The sequence below is a fragment of the Corvus moneduloides genome, chromosome 8, assembly GCF_009650955.1.
Source record: "Corvus moneduloides isolate bCorMon1 chromosome 8, bCorMon1.pri, whole genome shotgun sequence".
NCBI classification, from domain to species: domain Eukaryota; kingdom Metazoa; phylum Chordata; class Aves; order Passeriformes; family Corvidae; genus Corvus; species Corvus moneduloides.
The window spans coordinates 33816886-33828765 of NC_045483.1; the positions used below are offsets into that span (position 1 = coordinate 33816886).

At 50.6% G+C, this 11880-nt stretch overlaps 1 protein-coding gene across 2 annotated transcripts; it reads left to right on the top strand.

The window, feature by feature from the left end:
* Window positions 1-123: 123 nt before the first annotated feature.
* Window positions 124-11351, top strand: PLA2G12B (phospholipase A2 group XIIB). Of its 2 annotated transcripts, none has more exons than XM_032116471.1 (4): window positions 124-451; window positions 5040-5128; window positions 6291-6456; window positions 8344-11351. In XM_032116471.1, exons 1-4 carry the CDS (start codon window positions 217-219, stop codon window positions 8460-8462), a joined length of 609 nt encoding a protein of 202 aa, XP_031972362.1. In that variant the 5' UTR covers window positions 124-216; the 3' UTR covers window positions 8463-11351. The 2 variants fall into 2 exon arrangements, with proteins under 2 accessions (XP_031972362.1, XP_031972363.1); XM_032116472.1 differs by having other exon boundaries at window positions 5040-5116.
* The last annotated feature ends 529 nt before the right edge of the window (window positions 11352-11880 follow it).

Sequence of the window (11880 nt, forward strand, 5' to 3'; positions counted from 1 at the left end):
ACTGAGGCTGTCCCCGCGGGACCGTGCGAACTCCCAGCTCCGGCAGGTGAACGCGGTCCGGATCTCGGTGCTGCACTTTGCACCCCGGCTGCGGTGACCTCACGCCGGCTCCCTGGGCAGCGTTTAAAGTCCAGGCAGAGGGGAGCTCAGTGCCTTCTACACACGCAGCCCATTCCCGCTGCTCCCTGCCCGGGGCTCCGGGATCGGGACTGCAGCATGCGGCTGCTGCTGGAGGCAGCGCTTCTGTGCCTGACCCTGGGCTTGGGGCAGTGCACCGAGGAGGCAGCACAGGACAGCACCGGCCACCAGGACTCCCAGGCAGAGTCATCCTATTCCGACTGGGGCATCGAGACCATCCGGGACGGCTTTGAAACGGTGAACAGCTACTTCGACTCCTTCTTGGAACTGCTTGGGGGAAAAAATGGAGTCTGTCAGTACCGATGTCGATATGGTAAGTGAACCTCGCTGCTGCTGCTGCTCCTCTCTCCTTGCCCTTTCCCCTCTTTCCCTCTCCTTCCCTGCGGCCACGGCCAGCTCCTCCTGCCCAGGAGTCACAGTCACAGCTTCTCTGCCAGTGCCAGCACAGGGACACTGAACCCCCATCTCCCTCTCCGCCAAGAACAGCCCGGTCTCGAAGGCGCTGTGCTGCATGCACAGGGACAACCGGAGAGGACGCAGGCTTTCCTGGAAGGGCACACAGGGACCCGGGCTGTCCAGCTGCCTAGAGCCTGGGACAGGACAGGGAGGGGAGGCTGAGCCAGCAGCCCTAATCTCAGCAACCTTCGGAGTGTCCTTATTCAGCAGTTGTGAGCTGGCCAATGCCTGGGCTGGAGGACAAGAGATAACAGGGAGGCGAACCAGATGTCAGCGGGAGGAACCTTTAGTACTCAAGGCAGAACGAGGCAGCCCTGCTTGCTTTGGACTGCAGAGTGATTTACCAAAAAGGAAAAGTTTGGTTTGTCCTGGGGGCAGGATGAAGGGGGTGACATCCCAGGGAGGGCAGGGCACGGGGTGCACAGAGCTGCAGGTCTGTGGGGTGACAGGGGCAGCACGGGCCATCACCAGGGTACCTGTGGAAACAACCTGCTTGGGAACCAGCCAGGAGTTTTCCCAAAGACTGTACCCTCTCCTCAGCCTCCTACAACTGTCCCACAGCAGTGTTCTGTCACCTCAGCCTGCCCATCCACAGCTGCCTGTCAGCCCCTTTCCCCACAGCTTAGCCCACACCCCTAGTGACCACCTGGGAAAGATGCTTGTGAGCAGAGGAATTTCAACCCCGCTCCTCCCCGGAGCATTGTTTTTTGCAGACAGACTCAATGCTTTGGGGAGACCCCACTGACTCTGTCTCAGTCTGTATGGATCCCATGGACCTCCTGCTCTTCCCAGGGCCCTGGGACAAACAGATGCTGCAGGACTGGGACCTGAGCTCCCTGCCAGGGGCAGAGGGGCCACAGAAAGGTTAAAGCGAGTCTGAAAGTTACTGTGTTTTTTCTTTTGTTTCGTAAATAATGTCATAGAATCATAGAAGAGGCTGAGTTGGAAGGGACCCATCAGGATCATTGAGTCCAACTCCTGGCCCTGTGCAGGACACCCCAAGAGTCTGTGCCTGAGAATGTTGTCCAAACGCTCCTGGAGCTCTGGTAGTCATGGGACCACTGCCCTGAAGAGCCTAGAAGTGCTTCCAGTGCTCAACCACCCTCTGGGTGAAAAACCTTTCCCTGATATCCATCTAATGTGGCCTCCCTCTCCTGCCAGCTCTGCTCCCCAGGCCCCACTCTAAGAGCAAACAGGGAGCAGCAAGTCAGGAACCTCAGCCCCATGGGATGGAGGGAGCCAGGTACCTCAGCCCATCACCACAGCCCCACAGTGGTCCTGGTCCCTCAATCCTCTCTGCAGCAGCTCAGGAGGGCCATGTGTGTCCCCAGTGCCTGGAAGAGGTGGCCCCCCCAAACCCCACAGCAACAAGGTCCACACCATGCTCCAGATTCAGAGCAGAGAGGGACGTGCCCTTCTTAATGTAGAAACCGAAACCCCTGGCAGTGGGAAAAACGTGGCTGGGACTGCAGTGTGCCTGAGGTAATGCTGATACTCAGAGCTGGTTTCAGGGAGCCTCAGGACTCACCAAATCCTGCAGAAGTTACTGCCTTTGGACACATCCAGAGGGCTCTCCCTGCCTGTCCTTGTGAAAAGCATCTCCAGAGAGCAGCACAAATCCCTGCTCACACCCCAGGAGCATCCTGCATCTTACTGGAGAAGTGCTTCACCTAGGAAAGGAAAACAAGCATATTGTTAGCCCAGTCCTCATCCTCTGCTGAACAACTCATTAATCACTGGCTGAAGGAGGAAACTACTGAAATGCTGCCCACGTGGCTCCAAGGGTCTTGCTGGACCCTTCCAGGACCCTTTGTCTTTGCTAATCTCTGGCACAGACATTGCAAACTGCGAGTAGAGAGGATGCTGGGATGATCCCAAAACAGTGAGACCCAGTCTGTGCTTGGAAGGATGAACACAAACCATCTTTGTGCTGAATCAGGGCCTGATTGCTTTTTTCCCAGGCATGAAGCAAAAATTATTCCTTCTGCTTACTTTCATTTCAGCCAAGAGATACCAATAACAGCTTTGCCACGGTAAAGGTCAGGACTCACCTGTGATTGCCACATTCATCTTCAGCTGAGCACGTGGCACTTGGCTGTTCCAGCTGTAAGACACTCCTGATTTTTCAGCAGCTACTGAGGTCTGAAAACAACCAACTTGATGGATAACTCCCTTAAATCAGGACGTTAGGGTTACACTAGCATTTACTGACAAATATCCTCCTGCTTACAAAGTCTCACTGGGCATCTCAGGAGAAACAAACAGCCTGAGCTGAGAGTGAAGCCCTCATAGCTTCCTCCTGGCCAGGCAGGACTTCACTGCTTTGCTCAGGATTTGTCCTGAAAGGGCTTAAGATGAGGGGGCACCTGCAGGCTGTGGGAAAAGAGCCTCCAGAGCCAGGCTCTCCAACAGGGCACTGAAGGGCTGGGTATGTGCAGGCACCTCTCCCCAAAGCCTGTCTGGGGCACACAAACAACAGTGGACCACCCAAAAGTGCAAGGAACCCCGAGACCATCCATTCACCCAGAATACACTCACCTCCCGCTGCCAATGTCCCAGCACTGCAGTGCCTGAGGCCTCCTGCATGGCTGGCAGCTGTTCCAGCCAGCTGGCTGCTTTCCAGCCTCCTGGAACAGCTACAACAGCCTGGAGGCATTCAAATGCATCAGGGAAACTCAACTTCAGTTCTAGGGCTGTGCCAACAAGGCAGTGCCCTGAAATCTTATCTTCTTGCCTGGATGGCCAGGATGGGCAAGCAATAAATGGTAACAGGAGCACTGAGTGGTGCTCATAGAGAGGCAGGAACACCTGGTATTCCTGTTTTGGTTTTATTTCCCTGCTAACTAGAAAACAAGATGTGGGAGAGAGGTTAGTTGTGGTGTCTTGGACTTGACCTAGCTGAGAAAGAGTACCAAGGGGCACTTTACAAATTTTAAAGCTCTCTTTTTTTTGCAGGGAGGAGGGGACAGGTTTCCTACAAGGGCTTATCCTGAAGGCAGTGTGATGTTTTGTGGATCAGCACAATTCCCACGTGAGGGGTTTTTTCCTCAGGACAACTCTCTAAAACATTATAATAGCTGTGACTTTGGCTTGATTGAAGATCTGGAAACACAGCTATCTTTGGCTTAGAACTAGATAATGGAGATTGCAACGGGATGATCTTAAACGTCCCTTCCAGCCCAAGCCATTCTATGGTTCTATGATCTCCACATCCCCAAGAAGTCTCACTCCTACTCAGACTTCCCATCTTATCCCATTAACTGTCACTGTGCTGCAGGAACAAAATTTACCATCAATATCCCAAGCAATTCACTCAAATTTAACTCCATCCTGCAAAACCCACAGTGGATTTTGAACTTTCCTCTGCCTCCTGCACCAGTTCAGGAACATTTGAATTCTGAGTCCTAGTTCCCACTCCCTTCCAAAAAACCAACTAGGCTCTTTTGGAAAGGGAAAATTGCCTGCTGGCATCTCACAGCCAGTCAGGATTTCAGTTTGTTATTTATTTGTAGCAAATCTGTTATTTAAGCGAAACAGCTCTGGCAAAGTTTAATTGAGAGGTGCTGGGAACACTCCTACCGAAGTCCTTCTGGGGCATTTGGCTGTAGGGCCTTTCCAAGGGCACAGCAGATTTATGGTTGTATTAACCACTGGCGTTTTAGGTACCTCAACAGAAAAATGGGGAAAGCGCCTTTAATAATTCCTGGTGCTGACAAGAAGCAAAAAGGGGAAATGAAGTTTAAAAGAACCCAACCCTGCCTGAAGGGCTGAATTAGATCCATTTTATGTCTATATAAATTCTCCAGCAGTGCTCAGGGAAGCAGAAACTTAACCCTTGATGTGATGGGCTTCAGAAGGCTCAGCTCACACGTGTTTTTGTTGGAGCATTCACAGTTTATGTTTTCGCAGAGCAGGGACAGGACCCAGGGAGTGGCTGGAGCTGTGTCAGGGTGGGCTTAGGTTGGATACCAGGAAAAGGTTCTTCCCCCAGAGGGTGGTCAGGCACTGCCCAGGCTCCCCTACAAAAATCAGATTAAAATGCTGCTGAGGGTACTGTAAGAGCTGGCTGTTAGCTGGAGTCTGCCTACACTGGGTAAATAATTATTCACAGAGGGAGTTCTTGCTCCTTTATGCATATTAAGAAGCAGAGTGAGGAAGGTGCAGAGATCAAAGGCATAGAAATGATTTGCAAAACATGGCAGTGCATCACCACGGGCAGAAAATGGACCAAGAAGACCTACTCAGAGCAAGATCAGACATGCAAGGCCTAGCACACCAACAGTCCAAGAATGAACTGAGGATGTAAAGAAAACCCCTTGATGTCCTGTACCCAGTAGTGTTTGGGGCTGCAGACCAAGGGGGAGCTGCCTGTCACTCCTTGCTCTTTGGACCTAGTCTTGGGAAGATCAGCTTTCCTAACACTTGTCCTGTCCTTTCTTTCCCAGGGAAGGCTCCAATGCCACGGCCTCACTACAAGCCCCAAGAACCCAACGGCTGTAGCTCCCATTTCCTGGGGCTCAAGGTACCTGGAAGTGTATGTACTGTCCCAGCCAGCATTCCCAAAGGATGCGGCTCTCCCCTCACATCGCCAGCGGATCATTCTGGGGAAGCAGAAGGCTGAGCTGTGCTGGACAGCTCAGTGACAATAACCTATGTGCTCACAGCAACACCTGACCCTTTACCACACCTGCCCCTTCACCTCTCCCCACACTTTTTGCCTCTGCCAAGCGCCAAACTAAACCCACCAGCTTTAATTCTGCACCTGCTTGTTATCTTAAAGGCAATTAATGAAATCATATTGGAATCACCAAGAAAAGCACTCCCAGGAGGCTCTCAGAGCAGGGATTCCTACTTAGCTCATGCATTATTGCTGCCCATGGAGTCTGCAGCAATTAGGCAGATTCCTGCTCTGACAACCCCTCTCTTTGCAGCCCATTTTTCTTGTTAGGTTTAATTCCTGAAACTCTATTTCATTGCAAACCTTATGGGCATTTCTGTGGTGCCTCCTCTGTACCCAGGCAATCATGAGTGCAAGGAAGGAACAATTCATCTCCTAAATTTTACATGAGGAAGGGCAAAAAGAGGAATAATTTACAACAAGCTAACAAGTCCAGTCTCTTCAGGAGACAGGCCTTCTGCCCCATCACACCCAGGGTTATTAGCTAAGCTTACTGTTTACCCCAAAGGAGCAGAACTCCCCATACCACACTGTGCTTGTCCTTGGCCTCAAGTGCGTCTCTGAGAAATAGGCATTAAAAATACTTATGGCATATTTATTAGGCCAAAAAGCAGGACCTTGTCAGGTTGTGGGGAAAAAAGAGGAAAGAGAAAAGGGGCCTTTAGCACTGTTGGCAAGGACATGGAGCTCTCTGATGAGGTCTGACAAATGAAAACTAGAACATGGTCATGGAGGGCTGTTTCCCACCTCTCTACCAAATGCTGATTCCCTGGGGCACAAAGAGGAGAAGAGAATGTGATGTACCCTGTGCTGAACCTGCACCCTGACACCGCTGTGCTGCTCCCTCATCCTTCTTTAGATGGCGAGGGAGCAGCACATGTGCCCTCCTGCTGCCCCAGCTATCAGGAACAGCTTCTGGAAAGGAGCTGGCTGGGCTCTGCAGCACCTCACCCTGCCACAGCTGCGTGAGCCTGAGGCCAGGACACAGCCAAGGGACACTTCTTTTCTCTTTCCCCAGCTAGACTTGGGCATCCCTGCCATGACCAAGTGCTGTAACCAGCTGGACGTTTGTTATGACACCTGTGGAGCCAACAAATACCGCTGCGACGCCAAGTTCCGCTGGTGCCTCCACTCCATCTGCTCCGACCTCAAGCGCAGCCTGGGCTTCGTCTCCAAGGTGCAAGGTAGGCTTCCCACCTCACACTCCCTGTGCAGGGAGGCACGGGGGGGAGGGCGTGGGCAAAAAGAAGCAGAACTCTGCAGTGGGGAGCAGCACATCTGTCCTGCACTTGTCACAGGTGGGTCATAGGTGGGTGAGAACACAGAGATCTGCCCTCTCTGCCACACACTTCTGTCCCAAGGCTGGAGACCTATGGTTATTTGCATTTAGAAAACATTACAATGTGTGAAAAAACACAAACAACCCTGGAAGCAATTCCTTCAAAACTTGGATGCACTCCCAGACAGCTGAGACACCTTCACGGGACACCAAAAAGCTTTCCAGGGCCAGTGAGCCACACACCAAAATCTGTACGTGGCCAAGGGCCAACAAAACTGGGAGAGCCAGGGACAGGGCTCTCAGGGATCTGGTCACAGATAAGAGATGATGATGGCACCAGGGACACACCAGGCTGGGTGGTGGCTGAGCCACTGCAGGCAGCTCTGGATGGCTCAGAAGGGCTAACGAAGCTCTAGTGATGTGCCAGCAGCTCAAGTGCCACTCTGGTTTTGCCTAATTTTCAAAGCCTCAGCCTGCAAGTCTGAGAAGAGCTTTTTTGGTAACCCCTGCTGATGCCCTGCTCTAAGGTATCCTTAAACATGCATTTGTTTTCCAAAGGTGCAGCCTGATTAGGACATGTGGGAAGTCTCACAACACCAGTACTAGTGCAGATGCCTTCCTGTCTAGTCACAGATAAATATATGGAAAGAGTGCCCAGGCCAGCAAGAGGAAACAAAGATGTGGACTGATATATAAGTGCTACAGGCTAAGCACAGCCAGTCTTTCATGGTCACCCTTATCCACAGGTCCTCATGCAGCCAACTTCTTCCTAGCTCTTCAGATTTTCCCCTGCCACTTTTTCTTATGGTTCCTTTTTGCTTCCTGCCTGCAGCAGCAAAGCACACCTCGATCCTAGGGAGTTGAGGTGGAGCAGAGCCCTCACTCCTGGGCTGAGCCAAGCCACCTCTGCCAGGTAGGAGTAGATTCCTCCAGCATCTCTGTCCTGGCTGCTGCAGGAGGCACAGTGAACCTCTGAGCCATCCTCCCCTCGCCTTGTGCTCAACAGATCCCTGTCCCCAGGGCTGCTCTGAGCAGCTCCTGTCACAGTCCTCCTCCACAGCCATCCTGGCTCTTATCTGCCATCTTATCTGCCAGTGGTTTTCCCACTGACTCACCACAGCCTCTCCAATGCCTGCCAACTGAGCAGCCTCTTAAGGGAACAGAAGCTCTGAGGTGCTTGGAGAGGCTGAGCTAGGAGAAAACAGTCCCAAAAGGCAAGGCTTTCCCAACTTCATTATGCATACAGCAGTCAGTGTTGGTGCCAGTAAATAAACTCTAAAGACCTAATATTAACCTATTTATTTACTGACAACCAATTTCAGGGTTGTGTTTTGGGATGAGGAGGGGCTAGTAGTCAGCTGTTGTAGGATTTTTTCATGCTGGCTGGCAGCTGGCATCATAATTTCCAAAAGAGCACAGAAAGGTTGGTTAATAGTGGCCATAGGCAAAACTGAGAGGAGAAGGAGTAATGTAGAGGCCTCCTGGGAAATCTGTTTGGTAAACAGGGCTGTTTGCAGAGCCCCAGATGATCCATCAACCAGTAAGGCCTGAAAGAGGCAAGAAAGGAAGGGTTTAGGGGAAAAAGAAATGAGTTGCCACCCTGGGGAGAAAAGAGAAGGGAATCTCAGGATTTATAAAAATGCAGTTCCCAGAGAGAAAAGACGACAACCCACGCTTCCAATTGCAAACACCATGGAGCTCAGTGCAGGGCTTGGGCTGGGGTGCTCCCAACCCAGCCCTCAGCCACCCCAGAGTGCCTGTCCTTACCTGCCCATCCTCTCCTTCTCCACAGCCTGCGAATCCATGGCAGACACGGTGTTCAATGCCGTCTGGACCCTGGGCTGCCGGCCCTTCATGAACAGCCAGAGGAGCGCCTGCATTTGCAGCGAGGAGGAGCGGGATGAACTGTGAGGAAGAGCAGCCGCCAGTCTCCGGGAGCCGCTGCCAGCGTCCCCTCCCCAGCACAGTGACTCCTGTCAGCCCTCGGGCCCAGCACGGGATGGGGGACCTGGGCCAAGCTCTGGGCAGAGCAGAGACAGCCTGTGAACACAGAGCAGCCGTGCCTGCTGTCCACCACAGATGCAGCTCAACAGCCCCACCGCCCCTGTCCAAGTCCGCCAGCCGGCAGGACCTGGTGCCAGTTCTCTCCATGGACCGATCAGGAGTGGCAAGCAGGATGCAGTGCTGGTTATAAACACGGGGCTCACCTTGAATACACACTATTACCTCCCCCGACCCTGTAACTCTCTAATTTGCAGTGAAGGCATTAGGTTTCTGCAAGCCCTGTGAAATTCCCAGTCCATGGATATGCTATTTACATTTTTGCACCACTGGTGACAGACTGAAGAGGGGTAATTTGCTTTCAGGACATTGCTCACACCCATCCCTGGCATTTTCTATCCTGTCATTACACAGCCTGACAGCCCTGCATATTTAAATACTTGGTGGGTCCTAAACTGATTTAAGACATCTGGAGATTTGTTAAATGTGAGTTAAGGAGAAGGGCTTCAGGTGTTTGTGGTACATAATTGATATTTGGGACCAAAGGCCACCATTTATCAGATGTGAAATCACAGCCCTCTCCCCCAGCCTCAGGAGAGGAAGCCACTTTTCTTTGCCAGTGTCATTCTTCTCTATTTAATTACTTTTCTCCTATACCATTTAACAAAGCTTTGCCCTTAGGATCCCTTTTTACACAAAATGGCTGGGTATCCACCTCCGTTCACTTGCATGAGGGAAATAAGAAGCTCACAGTGGCCTTCGATGAGATATTCCAAATTCTGTATGCTTATCTGTCAGGCGACAGGACTTACGTGCTACCTCTGTGGGGCTGCTATCAGCAGCCTCAAACACCATTCCTTCTAAAACGTGGTTAATACTCCCAATCTGTTTTGGGGAGCTTTCGTTGCATGCAAATCCAGAATTTAAAGTGGTGCATGGCATTTCATCTCCACAGAACACCGGCAGACAGCTTTCAGCTGGGTTTCTTGTTGGAAGGAAGCTGCTACTGGGTGTGCGTGTGCCGAGCCACGTAAATATTTCAGCGGCTCCTGCAAACGTATTTATGGATATGTTCTTCCATCTGCCACAGAGAAGTTAAGGCTGCAAAAGGGTGATTTAATAAGAGTGGAAAGAGTCTGTCTTGGTTGCTTTTCTTCCAGTTTAAATGGGTTTAAAATGTGACAAAATGATAAATTATTTAAGCCATGTGTTCCTGCTCCTGCCCGTCATCTTTGCCTTACAGCAAACAGCAATGAGACGTTCAGCTGGCCCCAAACAAGCTGGAACAACAGGAGCCCACCGGTACCCAGAGCAGGAAAATGGAAGTGACTGTGGGGTGTACTGTGATGCTTTCCATCACAGAGGACTTCAACACTGATCAGATGTAATAACCTTTCCTAGCTAGGCTAATGCCACTGGAGAGGGAACGCTGCATTGCCAAGGCTCACCGCTCTCTCGGAGCATGAGGCTGGACAGACAACCTTGATTATCCAAGAAACACATACTTTTGGTTAGGGATGGGAAGGAAATATTCCTCATTCCAGACACTTCCCAAACTTTGTATTTTGTTGGTGAAATGGTGCCCGTGGCCAGTTTAAATGTGAACGTACTCTTATGATTAAATGACAAAAAATAAATGAAAATAGCTATATTGTCTATGCTCGATAGCTGACTGGATGGCAAATGTCTTAAATTATTTCAGTTCAAGTGATATCAGATTAAAGCCAAGCAACTGCTGGCAGGTGATGACATACACTGGAGAAATCAAAGGGCTCTGAACAAAATCTCTGTCACTGATGCACTGGAGACATCTCTAACATAAATCCTCATTTCTCCATGCTTCCAGACCACCATTCATCCCCAAACCCTACAGACTGCTGCAAGCAGGCAAGATACTGAAGAAGTTCATTTTTCACTGTGGTAATCTGAAAAACCCCACCAGCAGCTCTACAAGGAAATATTTGAACCTTCAAGTGGTGGCAGTGAGTCCAGCAAACCACCAGATAGTCCTGAGTGGGAGCAAACCAGCGCAGGAGCTCCAGTAAAACTGCATCCAAACTGCTAAACTGCTTCCCCTCCGTGCCACTCCTGCTATCCAGTGATGTACAGCCACGGAAGCAGCTGATCACAGGATTCTCCAGGCTGTTGCACAAACCTTGGGTCATCTTCAATTCCACCCTGCTCGGGACACAAAGACACCACTTTGCTCATCCCATGGCTTCCTCTTGACAGTGCATTGGCAGGACTGTTTTCAGCTGCAGAGTGGAAAAGCTGCTGCACATGAATTTGTCAGAAAGAAGCAAATAATGTGCACAATAACTGAAATAAGCCAAGAAAGGAACTTCTCCCTGCATCACTTCCCCTGCATCCCCCCTTCCATATGGACAAACAAGACCAGTTGATTCTCCAGAAAGCACCAGATAATTAATTTAATTTCCCAGCTCTTGTTTTATCAAAACAAATATATTTAGCAAAGGCTGCCTGAACAAAGAAGTGACAGTGGGAAACTGCCCCTGTGGTCCTAGTGCAGACATGAATCAGCAGAACAGCAACCCTAGGAGAAGCCTTTTTCCTTCCTTTTTCTTTCACATATGGTTAGATAACACATGAAAAGTGTCTTTCCATTTATACCCACTTATCATCATAGAAACATTTTTGTTTACACTAACACATATTCCCAGATTGGAAAAGCAGCCATGAAGCTATTTAGAAAAAATATTAAACTCTCAGCCATTAAATGTTCATTCCTCACTGGAATCTCACTTGCCAGAACAAATAAATCTGTGAAATAGGCTGAAATGTTTGAGGTGATTTGTGACTCCCTTCTAAATGGTGCCTTCAAATGGATTCCCCTTCCATTTGAGAGCAGCAGCAAATTTTAGCTTTTGCAGCAATTTGGCTGCTCCAAGCAAAGCAGAACACAGGTGATGAAGGCTGGAGGGCTTCCAGCAGATGTCCAAACACGCAGGACAGAGCTGCACACTGAGAAGCTTCTTGCAGAAAACCTTGGGAACGAACTGCAGTGCCACTGCCACTGGTGGAGACGGACCCTTCCCCTCTCATCCTCCAGCCCTGCCTCTCCTACGTTGTCCTTCACTGCTGGCTGTGCTTCCTTCCTCTCACCCCACATCCCTAATCCTTTACCACACAGCTCAATGAAGCCCAGAGGAGCCTGAGCCGATTATGTCCATTAACATTTCCTTTGGAAGGAGCATGACAGCCCGAAAAGATTCCTGACAACCACGATGCCACCACGATCACCAGTAACTGTGTCTCCTGCCACCAGGCTCACTGGGGACAGCCCTGTCCCGAGAACTGCCCACACGAC

What these genes read in the sequence shown, in the direction of transcription:
- PLA2G12B (XM_032116471.1), top strand. Translation starts at nt 217, where the DNA reads ATGCGGCTGCTGCTGGAGGCAGCGCTTCTGTGCCTGACCCTGGGCTTG. An exon ending in GGCTCAAGGTACCTGGAAGT is followed by an intron (nt 5,129 to 6,290) that starts GTATGTACTGTC and finishes CTCTTTCCCCAG; the next exon opens with CTAGACTTGGGCATCCCTGC. An exon ending in CTTCGTCTCCAAGGTGCAAG is followed by an intron (nt 6,457 to 8,343) that starts GTAGGCTTCCCA and finishes CCTTCTCCACAG; the next exon opens with CCTGCGAATCCATGGCAGAC.